Below are 25995 nucleotides of genomic sequence, written 5' to 3'. Positions count from 1 at the left end.
AGACCTGATAGGAAAAAGAAAATCGAGTGCAGCACTAACCACAGGAACAAGTTTGTGCCCTGTAGTGCGAATGTCATCTATGAGATTCCACTGAGTTGTGGCAACGTGTACGTTGGACAAACAGGCCGCTGCATTAATATTAGATTATTAGAACATGCCAATTCCCTTGACGATTCTAGAGGACAGTATCTTCCTAAGCATTGCAAGACCTGCAGGCATGACGGCAATGTTTGTACCCCACTTTTCGGCGGGACTAAGATTGTCCGACGCGCAAGGGATAAGAAAGAGCGTGAAGTAATCGAAGCTTTAGAAATCGCGAGATTAGGGCCAGATAAATGTGTTAGTGAGGCTTCCATACATTTGTACCGCAAGGAGTTGGCGTTTCTAGGTTCGACTACATGATAGCGGCATTGGTCTTTGTGGCTGGTGCGCATGCGTTCTGTTGTTGGTAGGAAAGAGGCGTTGGAGCATTAAACCAGTTGTTAGTCTGCGCCTGTGTCGTGTGGTTCTTTCTTTGTCTTGTCCTTTTTTTGCGCAGTTTTTCTTTGTTCCCATAAGCAACCAGTCTTGAGTGTACGAACGAATGAATCCGCGCCGCCGTGCACTCGGAAATGCCGGTAAAAATTTTAAATCTAGGCCAGAGGTCACGTGAAAGATCGATGATGCTGAACGCTATTTGCGTTTATAATGGCGAAGAAACAATAAACTCACTAACAAAGAGTACAATATCTAATTAGCAATGATAATTTTGCCCTGTTTTTATGTAAAAGAAAATGCTTCGGTAATTGTAAGAGAAAGTTTGTAAGATAAAATTGCGCTTATTACGACGCCTCTACCGGGAAATGTTGGAACCATAGAGTTTCATATTAGTATACCTAGAGGCAAATCTGGCGCTGCGATAGTTCAACCATCATGGGAATGATGGGAAGTACAGGCTTCGGATTGGCATTCTGTTGACTGGCGAACTAGTGCACAAGTATTTTTTTAAAAGTTTCGGTTTCGCTCCAAGCGGAATTGCTATAACCTGCAGTTGGACAGTGCAACGCAAAGCTCTCTGCGTTTGTTATGTTGCTCGGAGTGGCGATAGCGCGCTGGGCCAGCGACTGGGACGATGCTTGTGTCGCGGTGTGGCGTCGAAGCCGTGACGAGAAAGCGGCGGCATCGTAAACGTTGAACATGTTTTGAGCGTTTAGACCTTTGTTTGTTAAGTGTGTTAGGTTGGCACTGTAGCGTTACGTGCTTTATGAAACTTCAGAATAGAACAAAGAAGGCACTACTGATACAAGACATATACAATTGTACTTCTAGTGGCTTGACAATCAAATTTTATTGAGGGCTTCATTATATGCTCGTTTATGTGCTCATTGAAATGCGTGTTTTAGGACTTTGAGAACACAAACTTACTTGTGGTAGGAAAGATAGCTGCTTCCTAGCTGTAGTCTAGTGTCGCACAATGGGTACCCGCAAAGCTACGCTGTAACGCTTCGGAAGCGGTACGCCAATATAAAATATGATGGAGCATACTCGTAGGAGGCCACTAGCGTCCTAGCTAGCACTGCAGCAGATGTGCTTAAAAGTACTTGAAGACGTTCAGCAATTGTGACAGCCGACGCAACCTTTCGAAAGAGCGAGAGAGTTCGCAAGTGCCTGTCGTCTGCGAGAAAAGTCTCGCGTTTGCAGCGAGCAGGCGTCGTAGCAGACGACACTTGTAGCATTCCAGATTTTGGCATTCCTCCCAAGGGCGCAACGCTTTGTCACAATACAACATTTTTATTTCCAGAAATAGTTGATGAATATTTTTATATAAGTACATGCACGGTTGTTTTGCTGTTGCAAAAGTGAATAAATAATTGAGGAGTTTTCCTTCGAAATGGGTCAAATCCACCTAAACAGAAGTTGAGAAAAAAGCAAAAATTTGTTACCGGACCTAAATGCAACGCTATCAAAGCTATTATATGATATGCTTTACATGTCAGCTAGGGCAAGTTTACGACCACAAGTAATGAAAAATTATGCGTCAAATATGCCCAATATTAGGGTGAGAACTTTGGATTTGGCTCGTATTGAATTGAAACGCTGGATTTTAGGCGCTATTGCTATGAAAACTTTATTGAAATTGGCTTTCGAGAATGGCATCATGTAATCTTGACAGAAAAGTTATAATAACATTGGCAGCAGGGCACTGCATTTTGCATTTTGGCAACGGCGCATTCTTGCTTTTACGGTGGTGATGCGGCTTCTTTTCACTTCGTCGTCGACGTCTAGGGATAGATTTTCGCTGATCTCTTCATTGCCATCCGAATCCATGAAACACGATATCAGAAAAGCGAAGAACTCGCGAAAACACGAACGAAACACTCTGAGCTGTCAGGCGGGAACCAACTCCTTGGCGGGAACTGACAAGGAGGCTGCCATGGCTACATGACGTCACGCCAAAAGCGCTCTCCTATTGGGCAAATGGATTTGGCTCATTTTGATCCGTGTAACAGCTGGATCTGGCTCAATTTCGATACGAAATACGATCTGCGAACACGTTCGCCTGGCGGTATTTGACCCATTTCGTTGCAACGGGTTTTCTATGAGAAAGTTGCGTAGTTTTTCTTGTCATTACCGTTTTATCTGACCTAGTTTCGGTTTATGGATTTGGCTCAATTCGAAAAGAAACTCCTCAATTATTTTTTGGCGTTAAATTGGGAACAGAATTGCACAAGTATGCATACCCTGGTGTGTCCTGCTGACAAACCATAGTAAACCATGCTTTCATCTCATAGAGTTTCTAAAAATACCCTAGAGGGAAATGTGGCGCTACTGTCTACGGGGGTTCTCATGAGCGTCGCCTCAACCTACATGGGAATGATGGGAAGTACAGGCTTCGGATTGACTTCGGTCTTTAGACTAGTGGCGTTTGCTTCTGGCGCAGTAAACAACGCTATACTCAAATATTATCGCGTAAAATCTAATTCTATTTCCGCAGTATGTTATATGATGCACAACACGCTACATAAACTTTGCATGACGTTGAGATGGAAGCATGGTTTACTATGGTTTGTCAGCAGGACACGCCAGGGTATGCATACTTGTGCGATTCTGTTCCCAATTTAACGCCAAAGAATAATTATTTATTCATTTTTGCAACAGCAAAACAACCGTCCATGTACTTATATAAAAATAGTCATCAAGTATTTCTGGAAATAAAAATGTTGTATTGTGACAAAGCGTTGCGCCCTTGAGAGGAATTCTACAAGTGTCGTCTGCTACGACGCCTGCTCGCTGCAAACGCGAGACTTTTCTCGCAGACGACAGGCACTTGCGAACTCTCTCGCTCTTTCGAAAGGTTGCGTCGGCTGTCACAATTGCTGAACGCCTTCATGTAATTTTAAGCACATCTGCTGCCGTGCTACGCAGGACGCTAGTGGCCTCCTACGAGTATGCTCCATCATATTTTATATTGGCGTACCGCTTCCGAAGCGTTACAGCGTGGCTTTGCGGGTACCCATTGTGCGACACTAGACTACAGCTAGGAAGCAGCTATCTTTCCTACCACAAGTAAGTTTGTGTTCTCAAAGTCCTAAAACACGCATTTCAATGAGCACATAAACGAGCACATAATGAAGCCCTCAATAAAATTTGATTGTCAAGCCACTAGAAGTACAATTGTATATGTCTTGTATCAGTAGTGCCTTCTTTGTTCTATCCTGAAGTTTCATAAAGCACGTAACGCTACAGTGCCAACCTAACACACTTAACAAACAAAGGTCTAAACGCTCAAAACATGTTCATTCAACGTTTACGATGCCGCCGCTTTCTCGTCACGGCTTCGACGCCACACCGCGACACAAGCATCGTCCCAGTCGCTGGCCCAGCGCGCTATCGGCACTCTGAGCAACCTAACAAACGCAGAGAGCTTTGCGTTGCACTGTCCAACTGCAGGTTATAGCAATTGCGCTTGGAGCGAAACCGAAACTTTTAAAAAAATACTTGTACACTAGTTCGCCAGTCAACAGAATGCCAATCCGAAGCCTGTACTTCCCATCATTCCCATGTAGGTTGAACGATCGCAGCGCCAGATTTGCCTCTAGGTATACTAATATGAAACTCTATGCCTCCTACCATAGAGTTTCTCACTACATTACCTAGAGGGAAATCTGGCGCTGCTGCGCTGTGGTATGCGTGGGAATGCCGGTATATTGTGGATTCGGATTGACATCGTTCTCGTAGAGACAGGACACCTTGAAGACGCGCTTGGCAAGTACCGTTCCGTCTGTCACAATGATTCATTTTCTACTAGAACAGCACGTGAAAAGCTGTTTTAGCTTTGTTATTACGCGAAAACATGTTTTGTTTAACTATGAGAACTTGTTATTGTGTGTACGACTACATGTTACGTAAAAAGTATCAGCGGGCCGCTAAAGTTGGAGGACAGACGGCAAGGTTCGCGCTCGCTTTGAAACAGTTGGTCGTCTGTTCTTGCTTTTCTTCGCTTGGTCATGCATCGTGGGTGAGTAAACATGTAATATGCGTGAATGGAAACATTTTATGAAGATTTTACTTTGAGAACGCGTTATTTGCGTAGCCATATCCACGTTTTAGACGAAGCCTCTTACAACACCAGCCAACACGAGCCTCGCAGACACATATACCGTCATTCCCATGACGGCACGGTGCCCCCTTAAGAAACTCCCATAGACGGTGGCGCCAGATTACCCTCTAGGTGTTATGGTGAGAAACTCTATGCCTCCTACCAACTAGGCCCAACGGGGGAGCTATAGTGTACTAGAATAATGTCCTAGTGACACGACCGGAAAGGAGCGCGCGTGCCTCTTTCCGTTGACGCCACCAGGTGTCGCCACTGCGACCTTTTCTAGCAGGCTGGCTGCTCTCATATTCGCTGATTTTGAGGCGGTCCGTGTTATTGAGGGTTTTTTACGGACATGGTTATTTCATTATAACAGAACAGGATTGTATTTAACAAAGTATTGTGTAAAGGAAGATTTTGAAGGCCACATCGATACCATAGTATCGACAATGTCGTCTGCTAGCGTACTCTCGCACCGTCCGACGCTTTCATTGCGCTCGTCATATCACCTGTGCCAGCTGGCAATTAACTGAGCTTCTTGTTGCTCATCTACTGCTCGAAAGCCAATATATCTGGGCCTGCCTTGCTTCTATGGAGCTACATTTACCACTACATTTAAATCGCGTCCTTGTCGCAAATGACCGGAAAGTGCGTCGCGAGTTCGGCGTTGCGCTGCTAACCCCGAGGGCGTAGGATTAAATAATGGACTCGTTGGCTGCACTTTCATAGTGGGAAAATGCAAACATGTCCGTGTTGCCGGTTATAAAACCCCAGTTGGTCAAAACCATTCATGTACTCCCCCCCCCCCCCTTACTGCGTGCCTAATAATTAGATCTTAGTGTGTTTTACACATTAAACCCCGGAATGAATTCATTTTTGACTATGCAATTGCGTACATACAAACTCACAATTTTTTCCGAAATTTTAGCTCCTAAGAAATCCGCCGCATCTTCAGCACATACTGTCAGAGTGACGCTCGAAAGAAATCCAGGTTAATATTTCTTTTTAATTATTCACAATGAAAATAGCACAGCTATAAAGGAACCCTAAAGTGTACCTTCCCTAGACACCGAGCATCAAATCCCATTATAATTAACTATTACTGTTAAAACACATGACCAAAAAACACCTTGTAGCATGGAGTTCTAGGAACATCAACTGAGTTTATTATATTTTGATGCCTGGCGCCTTCTTTCATTACACTTATTCACGCTTCTTGTGAAGAAATTTAGCCTGGTTGTGATGTAGAAAGCAGTGAGTTCTGCTGTGATGGATTCGAAGTGATCAGGGCAGCCAAGTTGATGCTGCAGCCTGGCTTTAACAGCACCTAGCTAAAACACCTAGCTAAATCTAAAACACTGCGTGCAACTCAAGAAGACTAAAACAAACTATGAAGTCTTTGTCCAAGTTTATCATAAACTTGTACAGAGGGGAGGCAGGATATGACAAACCACCGTTGTCTTTCATATGGTAAACTTTGCAAGCCTCAAATTTCCTGCTGCCCATTTTGTGATCAGTAGTAAGTTCAGGCCGGCTTCACAGCCTGTCTTTAAAATGCACTTTCTCGCCACAACCAGCGATATAGAAAATTAGGCCGCTGTCACTGCATGCTGGAGTCCCAAATACCACAGCAGGAGGCTGCAACCTCGAGTTAAAACACGTGAAAGGTCATGAAAGTCACTTTCAGACATTATTCCGTGGCAGATGATGCGGCTCTCAGAGTCTTGTAGCAAATGGTTCGCAGCGGCAAGGGAGCATACAACTATGTCTTGGCACTGCCCACCTCTAAAGTACACTTGAGCAGACACTTCGTCTTCACGCCCACTAAAATGCAGAACTTTCTCATGCAATATCTCGAGCCTTTCATGCTTTTGTACCTACGTTGTCGCGAAAACTACGGTTGAGTCGTTGCCACAGTTAAAGTGGCACCAGAGCTTGAGGGAACATTCACTACTTGGAGCGAGCTAATTGCGAATGGTTCATTCTCCGCAAACTGTCCGTTTTCATCTTACGCAGTCTCGCGAAGTGGTTGGCGGAGCTGACAATCTCCCGCTCTTTCTTCATTTTGTGCGGTCCGTGCGCTCTTACGTGGCTTCGTGCTTACCATCGGTGCACTTTCTACGGCTGGCCTCTTCCTTTCTGGCCTCTCTTCAACAGGTGCGACAGAAAGGTAGGACGTACAGTCGGGCAGAAGGGTAGGCACCGCGCCAGCGACAGCTTCCCACGTGGAAGTCGAATTTCGGTGCTATTGATGCGGACGTAATCGCTCAAAATGTATCGAGGCTCAAAGTGGCGCTCACATACCACTGAACATAAAAAATTGTAACAACGCAAACACATGCAACCACAAAGTAACAAGGACGAGACACAAGCACGCAATTTTTATGTCAAGTATGCACCAACTCTCCCAGAAAAAAGTTTTAATGAAATACCGCTGAAGATTCAGTGAGATGCTTGTCTGCTGTTCGCAGATTGCGCTCTCCCATTTCTTCCCAAGTTCATTTTGCGTTGGTGCGGCGAACAATGACGCTTTCGGAGCGCCCTGATAATCGCTGTGGCAGCCCGGAGCGTATAAATGGGTGCCCGTCTTTCTTTTTGGCATCGAACCTCCTGTGCTGCAGTAGATGCAGGGATACGCCTTCTTTTTTCATATCATCCACTGTTTTTCACAAGCATGGCCACGTTGAACGTAACACGGCTCCGAAAACACACAGAGCAAACAGCTGCAGAGCGTGTCTAAGCCGGCTCGACCGCGCGCCAGCAGCTAGAAAAAAGCACAGCAGCGCCACCGGCGGCGGCTACTGGCATTTGCTTCAGCCGGCGCATTGTCCCTCCCTCTTGCTCGCGCCACTAGGACATTATTCTAGTACACTATAGGGGGAGCCGCCAGACCTAGACAAAGCCGGTGCGTTTGCTACTCTTACCAAGAATTCAAAATTTGCGCCCCTACTCCATGCAACAGAAAATACTTCAAAACACTAGCTAATAAAGATAAAAAGGTACTTAGCTACGAACGAAGTCGCTGAAGCCTCGACCACAGGAGCGTCCGTACCGCCGTCCGCACACGAGACTCGCACCAGAGTCACCGCTTCCGGATTGAGCAACGTCATCTGGCGTCCGCCAAAGTAAGTTCCAGGCGCTGCCGCTGCTTATTTTCGAACCACGGCGGAAGGTACAGTTTCCCTTCTCTAATATTGTTCTTTATTCTATGGCCATTTGTTGAACTTGAGAGTAGTGTACGGGGCCTGGTTGGGCCGGTGCATTGGTCAGTGGCACCTAGCGTAGCTTACTTTATTTATATATACGCTTTCGGTTACTTTGTTGTAGTTCAAGGACAGATATCGAAGTGCGCAGTTAAGGATGACTCGGCACGCCCGCAACTGCACTGCAGGAGCGGTGTACACATATCACGAAAAACAGAAGGACACACAGTCTTGCGGCTATGGGACGCAGCGAATGCGTCTCGGCAAGGATGCCGTCAAAGACTTCGACTGTTGCTGCCTGTCGTTGCAGCCGTGCCGAAATCCTGTCATCACGTAAGCAGGCCCTTGTCTTTTTTTATTTCTTATTTTCGGGTGCATTGTTTCTGTGTTTCGTGCTGATGCAAAGCACCGGTGGAAGTTTCGGGGAGAGAAATGGTGGTGCCGTTCGTGGCATCAGAGATAGCGCGAAAGGGGTTCCTGGCGATGGAATAAAAGCTTTAGCGCACAATTATGGTACGCAAACTGAATCGGTGCTGGAAGGATGATAGCCCCTGAGGATGGAAGTTGTCACTTGTGGGGAAGTTGGATACATGGATATTATGAGCATCTCGCTTGAAACGTGGTGGTGACAGACATGCAGCACAGAGAAATGTAGTATCTGTTAATTGTTAAATTTACACCCGTCATGTGCTTTTATGTTTTTTAAAAAGGTTTTGTGCTCACCACTGCACTGTTCTTGCTCAGATTCTGCAGAAAGATCGCATTTCGAACTCTGCTTCGTTTACTATAATACTTGGCACAATTAATTGCACGGTTTCTTTTTTTCAAGAAAAAAGTGCGAATTTGATGCGAGCTGCTGCTGCGACGGCGCAGCATAAAGTTGTGTCGCCGCCTGTAGAAAGGTGGTGGTGGTTAAAAACTTTTAGTGGCCGTACAAAAATTATAAGGAGGTGCGCCCGGGACAACCCCGAATGGGCCTCCCCTTACAAGCACTAGGTGGAGTCCCTAGTACGGAACTCCAGGGGCGGTAGCTGCCGCGCGAGCGTGCCCAACTAGGGCCTAATGAGCCCGGAAGTCTGAGCAGCCAAGCAGGGCAGCCTCCCAGTCCTCGCCGGCAGGGTTGGATGGGCAAGCCCACACCATGTGGTAGAGATCCGAGGACTTCTCCACACAGTGCGGGCAAGCTCCGGTAAAGGCCGGATCGAAATGTTTGAGAGCTGCCGGGCATGGCATAGTGTTGGTAAACAGGCGGAGCAGGAGGCGACCCTCCTCCTTTTTGAGGCCTCTACACGGGCAGGGGTAGAGTTCGTGGCCGGATTGATAATAGGCTGTAATTTCTGTAAACGAGTAGATTGGGTTGGGGGTCAAGCTGATCGGTGGGGTCAGAGAAGAAAGGAGCACGGGGAGAAAGCATGTGGGTGGCAGTGTCCGCTGCCTCATTTCCCTCTAATCCCATGTGAGCAGGAGCCCAAATGACATATCTGGGATGGGGGTCCCCGGGTCGGCAGCTAGATTGAAGGATACGGTAGGCCAGGAAAGGAATCTGACCCTGTTTTTAGTTCCGACAGGCCCCTCGCGAGTTGTTAATGATAGTATGAGAGTAATCCGATGCAGCCAACGTGGTGGTGACTTTCTCCGTATATGTAATGTCCCTAGCACAAAAGCTAAGGCTGTTAACTCTTTTGCCTTCGTGGACCACTGTGGCTGTGAACCATCCCTCACCAAGCATCTGCCATAATGGTATGTGCTTGTCATGTTCTGGGGAAGAGGGTGCACGTGCAGGGCATAGCGCCGTCCTTGTGGCATATGTACGTGCTCTTCCATCTGCCTGAGAAGTTGGAGGTGTAGTTGGGCAAGGAGGCGGCGACCCGACAGTGTCTGACAAAGACTTGTGTGATTGGTAAGATGAGCTTCCTTGAGATCCCGATACGTATTCACCATGCCCAGAAGGCGCTGGTTAGAGCTGCAGACCAGGAGATCAAGGGCCGGCTTAACTATCTTTCGGAGGATGACCTCAAGGGCGGCGTCCTGATGCTTGCGGAGATGGAAGTATGGAGTCGAATGCAATATTCGGCTAGTCACAAATGCGTTGGCCAGTTTCAAGGGATGTTTACATCTGAGACCCCGCTCTTGTTGGAAGGTCGGTGGACCATGCGGCCCACCTGTCCCCCCACCTTTTGCAGCTTACCTAGGGTTGTGTCGGACCGGCGGTGTTGGTTGATGAAAAGTGCGAGGATTATAATTTCAGGTTCAGATATTTGACCATACTCTAGAGAGAGAGCAATTTTGGATGTGCATTTGGGTGAGGGGCAGAGATGCACGAATTCAGACTTTTGGGGGGAGCATGGGAGGCTGCAAGCGTGAGCATGTTGGTCCACTATGGTTGCCGCTTGCTGCAAGTTGGCCCACATGTCTCCCAAAAAGCCTTGTGTTGCCCAGATGGTGGTGATGTCCGCATAGAGTGCATGTTGCACCCCGGGGACAGCCTCCAGCTGAGCAGGAAAGTTCTTCATGGCCAGATTGAACAATAAGGGGGAGAGGACAGTGCCCTGTGGTGTACCTCTGGAACCTAGAGTGTATGGGCTGTGTTCGGTGTCCTGTATGCGCAAGTATGCATGTCTCTGTGTTTGAAATTGTAAGACGTAGTGAAAAGCATTACGCCCGCAGTTGGTTTGAGAGAGATGAGTGAAGATGATTTCATGAGTGACGAATGCTCCCTTAAGGTCCAAAGCCAGGACCACCTTGCTGTTGTGGGGGCATTCAGTGGGGTCTAGGACTTCCCGATTAAATTGGAGGAGGATCCTGTGCGGATTTGTGTAGGCAAAACCTGAACGTGGTGTCCGCAAATGTGTTGTGGTCTTTCATGAAAGTAGACAACCGGTCCCGCACCATCGTCTTCATTAACTTGCCCACACAAGAGGGGAGAGAGTTGGGGTGGAGGTTGTCCGTATCCATAGCTTTGCCACGTTTAAGAATAAAGATGGCAAGTGCTGTCTTCCAATGGATAGGGAGGGACTCTTCTCCCAGTCAGATACAATTGAAGCATGCCAATAGTGAATTGTTAGTCAAGTCCAACAGGTTTGCCAGAGGCTTGACTAATTTTGTCCTGTCCGGGTGTGGCGCCACGTTTCATTTTGGCCGGGGCTGCCTTCAGGTCATGGAGCTGGAAAGGTGCTTGGCATTCTCAGAGCCTGCATATGAGTATGCTGGCCCTCGGGCATCTTGGGCACTACTAAGGTACTGGTACCTTAGCTTGCGCGCTAGCCAAGTCATGTTACTAGCAAAGCCGTGGATAGTTCGCTGCAAGTGTTTCAGTGCGGGTTTGTGTGGGGTCAATGAGGGTGCGAAAAAGACGCCTTGTGTTTCAGCTGGACATTTGTCGTGCGGCTAACCCAGTCAGAGTCGGCAAGCTGGGCCGCGTACTCTGCTGCTGCCTTCTGGCTAAGCTCTGCTATGTTAAATTTTAGCTTCCTATTGTGTTTCTGATGGTGCCAGCGGCGGACGAGGCTGTGTTGGGCTTCCCAAAGGTGGAGGAGGTGGTTATCCACATCCAAGACCGCCTCTGAGCGCTCGATCTGTGTTTTTGTAGAATGCAAGCTAGCAAGCGATTGCTGGGGCCAGGCCTGGTAGCCTTGCATGTGTATGGGAACAGTGTCCTGCCAATTTTGCCTGAATTTCGTCTAATATGGTATGCCAGCTTTTTTGATGGGTCATGCCATGGGGCTTGTGTGAATATTTGTGTTGATGAGGCAATGGTTGCTATGAAGGGTTTCCTCAGTATTCACTCAGTCAGCAAACTGGATGTTGTGTGTAAAGGTCAAATTTGGGCAGGTGTTCCTGGTCACGGGGACACCTGTGGTCCTGGACTAAGTTATGGCTTCAGTATTTAAGCCTTAGTGACCCTTTTCATGGTGATCCCGTGGGTGCTGCCATGTTTGATCACGTGTTGATGTGTCCATTGCTTGCCTCAATTGCCCTATAATCTATAATTGCTCAATAATTGCTATAATTGCTATAATCTATAATTGCTCAATTGCCCTATTATCTATAATGATGGAAGTGCATGCGTGAGTCAGCCTTCGATTACTTTACATAAGGAAGAGATTAAGTGCCTTAACAGTTATCTGTCACGTAGACCGGCACGTGTACCCGATTGACATGTGGTGTTACCATTCCTGAGCATGCGCAGATGAGTTTTTGTGTCTTCTTTCTTTTTTTTTCTCCTCAGTGTTCCCTTCAGTTGATAGTTGGCGTTCGTGTTGTCTACTTCTCTACTCTTGTGTCCTGTCTGCACGCCTCACTTCCATTTTGCATAATGAATCCTTACCAACTAGCTCAGCTTTCTGTCGTTCTAAGCTTTATGTTTGTCTTGCTTTTTGGCCAACCGCGTAACACGTAATCTTGAACCTTACGCAATGCCGAGTCGACGGCCGTTAGGTCCTTCAGTTCACGCGTTTAGACCACACTTTCATCTAAGCTTTCAAGTGTGAGTATGTACTCCGGGGGCTCACCTTCGCCTCCGTCTCCAGTGGTCGGCTGTGGTAGTCTGCTGAGGGCATCCAAGTTCAGTAGTTGTTTCCCAGGAACACACTGAAGCTTGTATTTGTAGCCGCCGAGGTACTGCGCCCAGCGTTGAATTCACGCAGCCGCCATAGTCGGTGTCTGGCGGTCGGGTCTCAGCAGGCTGACGAGTGGTTGACGATCCGTAACCAACGTAAATTCACGACCTAGAAGGTAGTCCCGGAATTTTGTCACACCGAAAACCAAAGCCAACGCTTCGTGTCCTAACTGGGAGTAGCTCCGCTCTGCTTGGGTCAGTGCTCTTGAGCGAAAACCTATCGGTCTATTTACGTTGTTGATAGAGTGAAACAGAACTGCTCCGACACCCAGTGAAGACATATCGCACTCTAGCTTGAGTTCCTTTGCAGGGTCGAAATGTACAAGAATTGGGGCATTTTTCAGACTTCCCTCTGCTGCATCGAAGGCGGCCTTTTGCGGTGCGTTCCATTGCCACCGTGCATTCTTTTCCAATAGTTGATACAGCGGTGCTAGGTACGTTGACATGTTTGGCAAAACTTTCGCGTAGAAAGTCAACATTCCGATAAATGCCCGTAGTTCGGTCACGTTCCGTGGATAAGGTGTGCGCGTGATAGCTTCCACATTGTTTTCTATTGGATGAAGGCCCTCGCCGTCAATGCGATGTCCGAGGTATATAACTGCCGGTTGTCGAAATTTACATTTGTCATGGCGTAACTTAACCCCATGATCCCGAAAACGCTCTAAGACGGCTTTCAGTCGCTCTCCATTATCGCCTTTCCTCGCGCATGATTATATCATCAAGATAGGCTTGAACTCCGGGTAAGCCACTGATAATTGTGTCGATTTTTCTCTGGAAGATCGACAGTGCAGACGATATTCCGAACGGAAGCCGGTTATAGCAAAATAAGCCTTTGTGCGTATTGATTATGCAAAGTTTGCGTGCAGCTTCGTCTAGAGGCACCTGACTGTAAGCGTCGCGCAAGTCGAGGGTGCTGAAACATTCACAGCCACTTAAAGCTGCGAACATATCCTCTATTATAGGAATAGGATACTGTTCGATTGCGCAAACCGGATTCAATGTAACTTTAAGATCGCCACAAATCTGCACCGAGCCATCGTTCTTTAACACCGGTACTATGGGCGTTGCCCAATCCAAATGGCTGACTGGCGATAAGATGCCAAGGGAAACGAGTCGGTCCAGCTCCAAAGCTATCTTGTTGCGTAAAGCATAAGGAAGAGATCTGGCCTTACAAAACTTTGGAATTGCTCCATCTTTGAGGTGCAGGCTTGCTGGAGGACCCTTCATTAGACCGAGTTCCGTGGTAAAGATGTCCTGGTAGTCTGTGAAAATGGCCTTAACCTTGCAGGTGTCCACTTTGCTCGTTTCTGTGGCTCCGCAGGCCGGTGTCACATGTAGCACCGGTGCACCAGCGTTGTCCAGCAGCGTCAGCAGGTTTCTTCCGTAAAGACTTGGCCCTTCACAGTCAAGCACTGCGAGGGGACAGTCCACGAGCACGTCTTTGAAGCCCACACGTAATGTCAGGTCGCCCAGCACCGGTAACCGCCCTGCGTAGCAAGACAACTTCACACGTGACGGCTTCAGGGCAGGCCAATGGTTTCGATGCTTCATGTACAGTTCCAGAGAAATGACATATACTGGCGAGCCGGTGTCGACTTCCATGGCTACTTGAACGCGCCCCATGTAAATGAGCGGTGGATTGGCGGCTTGATAAAATTTTTACGTTCCGAAACAATTTCCAAAGGTGGACTTCGTCACTGCTCTCGTCCATTGGCGTTGTTTCCGTTATAGCCAGTGTATTTGCATGCATCGCTCTGGTAGCTAACCTTCCGTGGTTAGGGTGACTGACATTTCTTAGCAAGGTGTCCCCGCCGCCCACAGCGATAGCAACGTGCATTTGCCCATCCGCAACTGACATCATCGTGTTTTGAGCTGCTGCACCTTCCGCATTCTAGATGTTTTACAGCGTTTCTGTTTATCCCGGAGGGCGTTTTTCGAGCCGCCTGCAGTTTCATTAAAGCCTTTGGCTCAGATGACATCTTCATAGCATCATTCTCGGCAGTTTCAGCTGAAATTGCGAGCGCGTCTGCTTCCGCTTGCGTGAGGTCAGCCTCTGCCAGTAATTGCTTCTGTAGGGCCTTTGACCGCACACCGCATACAATACGATTCCTGAGCATCCGCTCCAGGGCGTTGCCAAAATTGCAGTTATCGGCTATGCAGCGTATTTCCACCAGAAACTGCATGACAGATTCTCCTTTCATCTGGCAGCAGTTAAAAAAACTTTAAACTTTCCGTTATTTCATGTCGCTTTGGATCATAGTACTCATTTAGCACCTCGACAACTTGCTCAAAGCTCAACGCGTTTGGAGCTCACGGTGCGACCTTGCTGGCTAATACTTGCACGGTTTGCGTGCTCAATGCTGCCACGAGAAGTGCTCTCTTTTTGGCTGAATGGGTGATTCCGTTAGCTTCAAAGTAGGCATCTGCCTTAATGAGATACGGCTTCCACTTATCTGTATCTTCGCTGAATGCAGGGAGCATATGATGAGCCATGCTTGCCATCGGCGAGCCTGCCTTCGCGGTTGCCGATTCCGGGTCTTCTTTCACCGAATGGGGGTTATCCTGGCTCATCGCCACTGTAGCATTTCCACGGCACGCGGCCCGAACAGTCACGAGGCACAGACCGCTTGAACATAGAAGACGTTTATTTAGGGGCATGTGATAGCTTTTATTCCCTGAAGTGGGAAGGGAAGTGGGAGCGAAAAGAAGGAACGGAAGTGTTCAGCACATGCGCAGAACTAGCATGACGAAGACACAACAACATCAAAGCTAAAGCTGACGGCACTTTGCAGTGAATTACCGACTCTCACAAGCCGCAATATTTTCTTACCGTTGTTGTCGCCTTCACAATAAATATAATAATCGCGACATGCACTTCGAGTCGCCAGTTATTTACCTCTGCTGGCAGAGCATGCATATGCGTAAGCAGACGACACGGCATAGTTTTACGTCACTACTTTTTGTAATCCATGTGACCAAGCCGTGTTGCGTTTCCTCTTCTACGACGTCATAGCATCACCTGGAGCCCAGAAACCAAAACCGAAATCACTCGATATAATCATGCTGTTATTACATTATTTATCGGGTATATAGGAATACCGCGATGTGTATCGTGCTTCCTGAAGCATTATGCAACGCTTGAATCGAGGAACGCATGAACGAAAATTTTCATGTTTCCACCCCTTTAAGAGATACCGTAATAGACTTAATGAGCAGCTGCGGCTTGTTAAGATTCGTAATAATAACAAATATTTCGAGTCCTGTTCGAGCAATAGTAGGAAAGTATTGTGGAAGGTCAATTCGCTACTTGGTCATTCACCTGATTCCCTACTCCCTGTTATTCATTATTAAGAAAGATAAGGTTAATATTAGCGCTGAAATGTTACCTGATGTTTTCAATGATTGTTTCACCAACATTAGTACGTTGCCCACAAATATCAGTGCTTGCCGTTATATTAAAGCCACGCCTCATGACACCGTTTTTCTCTGGCCGACTGATGAAGGTGAACTTTTCTGTATTTTTTCAAGTTTAAAAGACAGTAGCACATGCGATATAGGTAACTTGCAGATGAAACCTGTTAAATATGTTCTCAATGTAATTGCCCCAGTGTTAACGCATATATATAACCTATCACTTGCTAGTGGTGTCTTCCCATGTAAAATGCAAGCTGCAAAAGTGTTAGCTTTATTCAAGAAAGGTGATAAAACAGCTATGTCCAAGTACAGGTTAATATCGATACTCCGATCTTGAAAGCTTTAGAAAAAATAATTTTTATTCGTGCATCTAACTTCCTTGAAACTAAGAGCCTGCTCACTGACTCGCAATATGCCTTTTGCAAACACAGATTGACTCAGCTTGCACTTCTTCAGCAGAAAGAATACATTTTACAAAATTTTGAGGACGGCCAGCTCACTTTAGGGGTATTTATTGACTTTAGTAAGGCATTTGACTCCATCAGTGATGAACTATTATTAAATAAACTTACCTACTATGGTATCCGCGGTGTCGCCTTAAAATTATTTCGGTCGTACTTGCAGCACAGATGCCAATATGTGTTCATTAACAACAAATTGTCCAACATTTCTTGTGTCATGGCAGGTGTTCCCCAGGGCAGTATCCTTGGGCCTCTTCTGTTTATTCTTTATGTCTATGATCTCGTTAATAGTGATCCCGATGCCAAATTCTTAATCTATGCCGACGACACTACTGTTCTGTTTTTGTCCAATAATGCTCCGAAGCTAGTGTCAGTGGCTAACTCTTGTTTGTAAAAAATATATTTATGGTCTCTAGAAAATGTTCTCAAGATTAGTGTAGAAAAAACAAAGGCAGTTTTATTTCAACCGAAAAATAAGAATACCTGTGCTTGTAGGGACGTAGTCTTAGGGTCTTCTAAAATTGAACTCGTCCTTTCTGTGAAAACACTCGGGGTCTTTTTCGATGAAAATATAAGCTGGAGCGATCATATTGATTTTCTTGCAGGCAAACTCTCCCAAATTACTGGATGCGTTTTCTCTATTCGCTACATGCCTCGGAAGATTAACATGTTAATTTATAATGCTTTGTTTGCGAGCCACCTTCATTATTGCTGCCTTATTTGGGGCACCACTACTGTTACAAATATTAAACGTTTGCTTGTAATAGAAAAGAAAATTGTTTGCGTAATTAGCGATATGCCCTTTGACTCCCCATCTGAGCCTCTATTTAAAAAACTTTGGGTAATTAAAGTCAGTGATAATTAATGTCAGTGATAAAGTCAGCCTTGCTCTTGGATACCTAAAAGAACCCAAACAGAACTTACGCCTTGTTTCATCTCTGGCTAGATTAAAACACAACATCCCATGTTATAACACCAGGTCCCCGGAATACTGGCATGTGCCACATGTGCGTTCAACCTATGGTAATCAAATGACTTGTTACACTGTCCCCACTCTGCTGAATAATCTCAGATTTGCATCCATCAATGTACGTAATTGTTCTGGCAGAGAACTGTATAAATTCTATTGTCCCAAGAATTTGGTTTAACCATGTACCTAATCTTTTTTCTTTTTAAGAGTTTTATGTATCTATATATCCATATTGTTTGTTTTTCCCAAGCTGTGTTATGTGCGAAGCAAATTGTTTAAGTGAGATCTATGTACTACATGCCATTACTCTCTTTCCTTTCTCCCTTTTCGTTGTTCCTCTTTCTTTTTCTTCTTTTTTCTTTTCTCTCGCTCCTTGCTGTCTGCTGCCTTTTGGATCCTCTGGTTATTAGGACCATTCGAGTTGCTTTTGTAGCAACTTGTTTCCTAAATCATTGGCACTTTGTACCACTTGTTTTTATGAATAAAGGTATTATTATTATTATTAATTTGCTTTCAGTTTCTTTATCCCAAGGATGCTGCCAATGCTGGCATAGCCAGTTATGGACGGAAGGTTTAATATCTTGACTAGAGACCTTAGTAACTTCAGTGTCATCACGTAGACCAGCTTCTCTAGTATTTTGATCTGCCACCTCAATTCCTGTTATATCGCAATTTCCCGGTACCCAGCATGCCACGAGGTATGCTGGGTACCGGTTCTTCATTGTAAGCATCATAAATGGATTTCAGCAACTGAATTAAAACAGGGTTATCCCCCAGCTTTCCTCCAGCTAATGCAGTCACGAAACACTTGGAGCATCTGTGTAGATAATAGCTTTTTGTATGCTATGTTGTCATATATGATCCACAGCCAGTCGTATACCATATTGACACGTGTACTTATCTGTATCTGGCAACCACGTTTCACCGCCTAACAAATGTAAATCGCACAGCGTGGGACGCGCCTGCATGTATCCGAAGTTTCTGGAAAGTTATCGATGCTTCTATCCGCTGTCTGTTGTCGCCGAACCTTATGTTAGCTCATTTCATCACCTGACGCGAATGGTGTAGAACTTTGTGGAAGGCACGCGGGTACGAACAATTAGTCTGGAACATTCGACGACTGCTCTATAAAAGCCGACGTGCTTGACCCGCTGACCAGATTTTCGACGATCGCCGACTGTGTTCGCCGCTATCGTTGTGCTATAAGTGGAGCCTGTTTTGTGGGCACAGGTTCGCCCAATAAAATTTAGTTTTGTCGTTCACAGTGGTGCTACTGTGTTCTTCAACGTCACCACTACGTGACATTTGGTGGAGGTGCTTGTGCGTTCATGTACCGAACGCCCCCGCAAAGCCGCGATCCAAGCCCGAAGTCGAGGACAAAACCAACATCGCCCAAGACCAGCGTGCTAGCCGCAGACTGCAAGGACTGCCCCCAGAGCACGGACTTCTACCTGAGTCGACAAAGAAGATCGTGGTCAAAACAACCGCAATGGCTGCCCCAGCGTCCCCCGTTATCCTACAACAACCTCGGGACCCACCGACCTTCCATGGAGCAGCGACTGAAGACCCAGAATCCTGGCTGGAGACCTACGAGCAAATCGCGAGTTTTAACAACTGGGACTCCGACGACAAGCTGTGGCATGTATACTTTGCCTTAGAAGATGCCGCCAGAACGTGGTTTGAGAACTGGGAGTCGACCTTGACGACATGGGACCTCTTCCGTAGCGGCTTCCTGCGCACCTTTACGAGCGTCGTGCACAAGGAAAGGGCCGAAGCAATGCTGGACGCCCGAGTGCAGCTACCGAACGAGAACGTTGCCATCTTCACGGAAGAAATGAACCGTCTCTTCCGCCACGCCGACCCGGATATGCCCGAGGAGAAGAAAGTCCGCCTTCTCATGCTTGGTGTGAAGGAAGAACTTTTCGGCGCAATGGTACGAAGCCCACCGAAGACCATAGAAGAGTTCCTTCGCGAGGCAACCAGCATCGAGAAGACACTCGAAATGCGGAACCGGCATTTCAACTGCCGTACAAGCTCTACCCACTACGCAGGAATTCAATCACTGGCCCCGGACGATCTGCGTGAGACCATCAGGGCCATTGTGCGCGAAGAACTGTGCAAGGTCTTGCCTTCGTCGCAGCCTCAAGTGGCCTCGATCGCCGACATCGTGAAAGAAGAGGTGCACCGATCCCTTGGAGTTCCTGAGGTGGAACCAGAATCACCGCAGCCGGAAGCAATGACCTACGCCGCCGCCGTCGCCCGCCGTCAAGGCCCCCCTGCGCGACCGCGCCAGGGTCTTGCAACGCCGCAATTCCGTCGTCTGCCGCTGCCGCCAGCGCGCCAATATGTCGCCCAGCGCATCTACGCGTGGAAGACGGACATTTGGCGAGCCCCCGACCACTGCCCGCTCTGCTATCACTGCGGAGAAGCCGGCCATGTGTACCGCCGATGCCCATACCACGACTTGGGACTGAGAGGGTTCGCCATCAACGCGCCGCATCCACAGCTTGGGGAGCGCCCACGTGAAATCGCCGATTACCTAGCCGCCACTCAGTAGAACTCTCGACGACCGTCCCGTTCGCCGTCACCAGGCCGCTACCTGTCACCGCAGCGCCGACCATACACTGGTCCAGGTCGGGGCCGCTCTGCGAGCCCATATCCGGAAAACTAAAAGCAGCAACCGATGGAGGTACGTTTGCTGTTCGTTGAACTGACGAAGATCCTCCGCCGCCGCCGAAGTCGACGAAGAAACCATCTCGACGACCTAATGACGACGCCGCTGTCCCGACGAAGTCAGCAAGCCAAGACTACACTGACGAAAGACGACTTGACGATGCGACGTTCCAGCTTCAGTTCAACACGACGCAGCCGTGATCCGACGCCAAGACCTAACTGCAACGCCAGACAAAGAACCACCGACCTCGACGTGCTTCTCGACGGCCACGCAGTTACCGCCTTAGTGGACACCGGTGCTGATTACTCCGTCATGAGTGGACACATCGCTTCCTAGTTGAAGAAGGTTAAGACTGTATGGGAAGGCCCTCAAATTCGCACTGCTGGAGGACACCTGATTACGCCGACTGGAATCTGCACGGCAAGAATAACCATTCATGACCGTACTTACCCTGCCACCTTCGTTATCCTCCAACAGTGTTCACGAGACGTCATTCTCGGTATGGACTTCCTGAACCAACATGGCGCAATCATCGATCTGAAGTCGAAGTTAATAACGCTGTCGGGAGATAAAGCGATACCGCTGGAGAGCCTTCGTAGTCACGACGCCTTGAGTGTGCTCGAAGATCAAGTAAGCATCCCGCCTCGCTCCAGCATTATTTCAGTCTGCACTGAAATACCCGCTGACGTAGAAGGCGTCATCGAAGGCGACCAACGTCTACTGCTCGACCGTGAAATATGCGTCGCAAGAGCGATCGCTCGACTGCACGGAGGAAACACGAAAGTGTTACTGACAAACTTCAGCCAGGAGTTCAAGCACATCAACAAGGGCACGACGATCGCATACATTGAGGAAATTCTGGAAACGAGCAATGCGTTTGTCCTCTCGGATTCTGTCGCATCCACCATGACGACCGTAGTTCCCGAGCCAGACTTCGACATAAATCCAAGTCTCCCCGTGATTAAGCGGCAACAGCTCAGAAGTCTGCTTCGACGATACAAAGACTGCTTTTCGACGTCATCGAAGATTCGACAGACACCAGTCGCAAAGCATCGCATAATAATCGAAGAGTGCGCTCGACCACTCCGCCAGAGCCCTTACCGAGTTTCGACGCGAGAACGCAAAGCTATAAAACAAGTCGACGAAATGCTGCGCGACGACATCATCCAGCTGTCGAAAAGCCCGTGGGCGTCTCCAGTTGTTTTAATGAAGAAAAAGGACGGAACCCTACGTTTCTGTGTCGATTATCGTTGACTAAACAAAATCATGAAGAAAGACGTATACCCCCTCCCACGGATAGAGGACGCATTGGATCGGCTCTGCAATGCTAAATACTTCTCATCGATGGACCTCAAACCTGGCTACTGGCAAAAGAAGTCGACGAAAGGGATCGCGTAAAGACCGCCTTCATCACGCCTGACAGCCTCTATCAGTTCAAGGTTATGCCATTTGGACTGTGCTCGGCGCCTGCAATGTTCCAGCGCATGATGGACACAGTTTTAGCAGGATTGAAGTGGCAGACCTGTCTCGTTTACTTGGATGACGTCGTTGTATTCGCCGGAAATTTCGACGATCACCTTAGGCGGCTTGCCACTGTACTAGAGGCCATCAAGTCATCAGGGCTCACTCTGAAGCCAGAAAAGTGCCGCTTCGCCTACGATGAGCTTCTGTTCCTAGGCCACGTCATCAGCAAGTCTGGAGTCCGCCCTGACCCGCAGAAGACAGCTGCCATCGCAAAGTTCCCGCAGCCCACCGACAAGAAGGCAGTGCGTAGATTTCTTGGCATGTGTGCCTACTACAGGCGATTTGTCAAGGACTTTTCGCGCATCGCTGAGCCGCTGACACAGCTAACTAAATGTGACGTCAAGTTCAAGTGGGAAACGCCGCAGGCCAACGCATTTCAAGAACTAAAACGACGTATGCAGTCGCCGCCCGTACTTGCGCACTTCGACGAGCACGCCGATACTGAAATCCACACTGGCGCCAGTAGCCTAGGCCTCGGTGCCGTCCTAGTCCAGAGAAAAGGTGGACATGAACACGTCATAGCTTACGCTAGCCGGTCATTGTCAAAAGCGGAAGGCAATTATTCTGCAACCGAAAAGGAATGCCTCGCCATCGTTTGGGCTACAGCGAAATTTCGCCCTTACCTATATGGCAGGCCATTCAAAGTGGTCAGCGACCATCACGCGTTGTGTTGGCTAGCTAACTTAAAGGACCTTTCAGGACGGCTGGCATGGTGGAGCCTCAGACTACAAGAATACGACATCACTGTAACATACAAGTCTGGACGAAAACATTCAGATGCTGATTGCCTATCACACGCCCCCATTGACCCGCCGCCGCAAGACGAGGATGACGACGCCTTCCATGGAATAATAAGCGCGGAAGACTTCGCCGAAGAGCAACGAGGAGACCTGGAGCTAAAAGCCCTAGTCAAGTATTTGGAAGGGCACACCGACGTTGTCCCTAGTGCATTCAAGCGTGGATTGTCTTCGTTCACGCTACAAAACAACCTGCTCGTGAAGAAGAACTTCTCACCAGTCCGCGCCAGCTACCTTCTTGTTGTACCATCAGCGCTGCATCCAGAAATACTGCACGCCCTACATGACGATCCAACCGCTGGGCGCCTCGGATTCTCCCGGATGCTGTCGAGAATACAGGAAAGGTATTACTGGCCGCGTCTGACCGCCGACGTCGCCCATTACGTCAAGACATGCTGAGAGTGTCAGCGACGCAAGACACCACCGACAAGGCCAGCAGGATTACTACAGCCGATCGAACCTCCTCACCGGCCATTCCAGCAGATTGGGATGGATTTGTTGGGGCCGTTTCCGATGTCAACATCCGGGAATAAGTGGATCGTCGTGGCGACGGACTATCTCACCCACTTTGCTGAAACTAAAGCTCTACCAAAAGGCAGTGCAGCCGAAGTGGCGAAATTTTTCGTGGAGAACATCCTGCTGCGACATGGTGCCCCGGAAGTCCTCATCACCGACAGAGGAACGGCTTTTACAGCAGAGCTCACCCAAGCCATTCTGCAGTACAGCCAGACAAGCCACAGGAGGACAACTGCCTACCATCCGCAGACTAATGGTCTCACGGAGCGCCTGAACAAGACCCTCGCCGACATGCTAGCAATGTACGTCGACGTCGAACACAAGACGTGGGACGCGGTCCTGCCGTACGCAACCTTTGCGTACAACACGGCGGTGCAAGAAACAACACAGATCACGCCGTTTAAGCTGGTTTACGGCAGGAACCCGACGACGACGCTTGACGCCATGCTGCCGCACGTAACTGACGAAGAGAATGTTGACGTAGCTAGCTATCTCCAGCACACCGAAGAAGCCCGACACCTCGCCCGCCTGCGAATCAAGAGCCAGCAGAGGACCGACAGCCGACACTACAACCTCCGACGACGCTTCGTCGAGTACCAACCTGGTGACCGTGTTTGGGTTTGGATCCCTATACGCCGACGAGGACTGAGCGAGAAGCTTTTGCGTCGCTATTTCGGACCGTACAAGATCATCCGTCGTATTGGCGCAGTGGACTATGAGGTCGTGCCAGACGGCATTTCGCTATCACAGTGGCGCCACTCACGACCTGAAATAGTCCACGTTGTGCGACTCAAGCCGTACTACCAGCGTTAATGAACTTTGGGGCTTTGCGTGACTGACCTTTCGACTTTGTTTCTTTTCGTTGTTTTGTTACTTATGTTTTATAAGTGTCCTTTTGTGTTTCGCTCTCTTATATTTGTAGCATCGGGACGATGCTTTTTAAGAGGGGGGTATTGACACGTGTACTTATCTGTATCGGGCAACCACGTTTCACCGCCTAACAAATGTAAATCGCATAGCATGGGACGCGCCTGCATGTATCCGAAGTTTCTGGAAAGTTATCGATGCTTCTATCCGCTGTCTGTTGTCGCCGAACCTTATGTTATCTCATTTCATCACCTGACGCGAATGGTGTAGAACTTTGTGGAAGGCACGCGGGTCCGAACGATTAGTCTGGAACATTCGATGACTGCTCTATAAAAGCCGACGCGCTTGACCCGCTGATCAGATTTTCGACGATCGCCGACTGTGTTCGCCGCTATCGTTGTGCTATAAGTGTAGCCTGTTTTGTGGGCACAGGTTCGCCCAATAAAATTTAGTTTTGTCGTTCACAGTGGTGCTATTGTGTTCTTCAACGTCACCACTATGTGACAATATGCTTCGGCAGTGAATATGCTGGAGTTTCTATTGAGGGTTTTTTCTAATATTATAGCAGTGACAGTGTGCAGCACATGAGACTGCCTTAGCCTTCTTTGAGGCGTCCGTAAAAAAAGGACATTGCATTGTACTTGTCTTCCAGTGATAAGAGGTGTTGCATAATAGACTCGCGTGGCACGTTTTTCTTGTCAAGCGCTTTAAAAGACATGTCGCACAGAACTGGGCGGAGGCACCAAGGAGTAATGAGATCACTAGGTCCAGTTTTGTAGAGATCTGAAAAACTAAGCCCCAATTTTTCGGCAACAGTTGTGACAGCCAGAGGAAGCGGCTGAGCTAGTGATGGCCTATTCCTGTACAGCTGTTCCATGTTCGATCATCCATTAGTGTTCTGCATGGTTGTTCCCTCTGAGCCATTATGTTGAAGGCACACGAGGTCTGTTAGAAATGTATCCGACGAAGAAAAAAGAGCTGGCATAACTGGAGCGTTGGAAACCGAATCACCCTCAATGTAGTCTCCTTGGGACTCCACACACTTCTCCCAGCGGTGCTGTCATTGTTGGAAGCATTCCGAGAAGGCCTCTTTCGGAATGGAGTTCAGCTCAGCTATCGTTGCAGCCATAATGTCCTCTCTTGTCTGAAATCGTGCTCCTTTCAATGGCCTCTTCGCAACTTGCGATTCGCTGATGATATTGCATTGCTTAGTAACTTAGGGCACCAATTGCAATGCATGCTCACTGACCTGTACAGGCGAAGTAGAAGGGTGGGTCTAAAAATTAATCTGCAGAAAACTGAAGTAATGTTTGTTTATTTATTTTATTTATTTATTAAGGAACCCACAGCGCCAAGGCGTTACGGTGGGGGGGAGGGGGGTACAAGATGAAGTACACACGACACCTCTTCTCCTGGACAGTATTAAAAGGGATAACAAAGGAGGAAAAACGAAAAAACACACAGTGTCGGAAGAGAACTCAGAAATAAGAGTGTCAGAAAAGAACAGCAGTTTACGATAGGTAGTGAGGCACTGGAAGTGGTAAGAGGATACATCTACTTAGGGCAGGTAGTGACTGCAGATCCATATCGTGAGACTGAAATAATTACAAGAATAAAAATGGGCTCGGGTGTGCTTGGCAGGCATTCTCAGATCATGAACGGCGGGTTGCCATTAGCCCTCAAGAGAAAAGTGTATAACAGCTGTGTCTTACCAGTACTCACCTACAGGGCAGAAAGTTGGTGTCTTACAAAAAAGGTTCTACTTAAATTGAGGACGACGCAACGAGCTATGAAAAGAGGAATGATGGGTGTAACGTTACGGGGGATAAGAAGAGAGCAGATTGGGTGAGGTAAGAAATGTCTTAGTTGAAATCAAGAAAAAGAAATGGGCATGGGCAGGGCATGTAATTAGGAGGGAAGATAACCGATGGTCATTAAGGGTTACGGACTGGATTCCAAGGGAACGGAAGCATAGCAGGGGGTGGCAGTTAAGTGGATAGATGAGATTAAGAAGTTTGTAGGGACAACTTGGCCACAATTAGTACATAACCAGGGTAGTTGGAGAAGTATGGGAGAAGCCTTTGCCCTGCAGTGGGCGTAACCAAGCTGATGATGATGATGATATATAATGAATGGCAAACACAATTAGGTTATTTCTCCTACTTCTGTCTTCAATGTCAACTAACTTTCTTTTGAGAGTTTTAATTGTTCTTTCCATATCAGTGATCCTCATGCCTACCTCCTTTACTGTTGCTGCTGATTCCTCCACCCGCTTAAGCTTTGCCTCGATTGCATCCAGTCTTTCCTGCATACTCTTCTGACCACCCAGAAGTTGCAATAGCAGCTCCTTAGTGTTCGGTCCGGGATTAGCCTCG

At 47.8% G+C, this 25995-nt stretch overlaps 1 protein-coding gene across 1 annotated transcript in view; it reads left to right on the top strand.

Annotated features, from left to right (window-relative positions):
* The first annotated feature begins 7791 nt into the window (after positions 1–7791).
* Positions 7792–25995, top strand: part of LOC139057673 (nitric oxide synthase-interacting protein) — a 141639-nt gene continuing 123435 nt past the window's right edge. Inside the window, exon 1 of the mRNA XM_070536371.1 lies at positions 7792–8112. Within this exon, the coding sequence (XP_070392472.1) occupies positions 7937–8112 (176 nt within the window). The 5' untranslated portion in view covers positions 7792–7936. The remainder of the gene's footprint in view (positions 8113–25995) is intronic.

This window comes from Dermacentor albipictus, chromosome 3, assembly GCF_038994185.2.
Source record: "Dermacentor albipictus isolate Rhodes 1998 colony chromosome 3, USDA_Dalb.pri_finalv2, whole genome shotgun sequence".
Classification (NCBI taxonomy): domain Eukaryota; kingdom Metazoa; phylum Arthropoda; class Arachnida; order Ixodida; family Ixodidae; genus Dermacentor; species Dermacentor albipictus.
The sequence above is the reverse complement of the archived record's forward strand: the minus strand, read 5'-3'. Positions and strand labels throughout refer to the sequence as shown.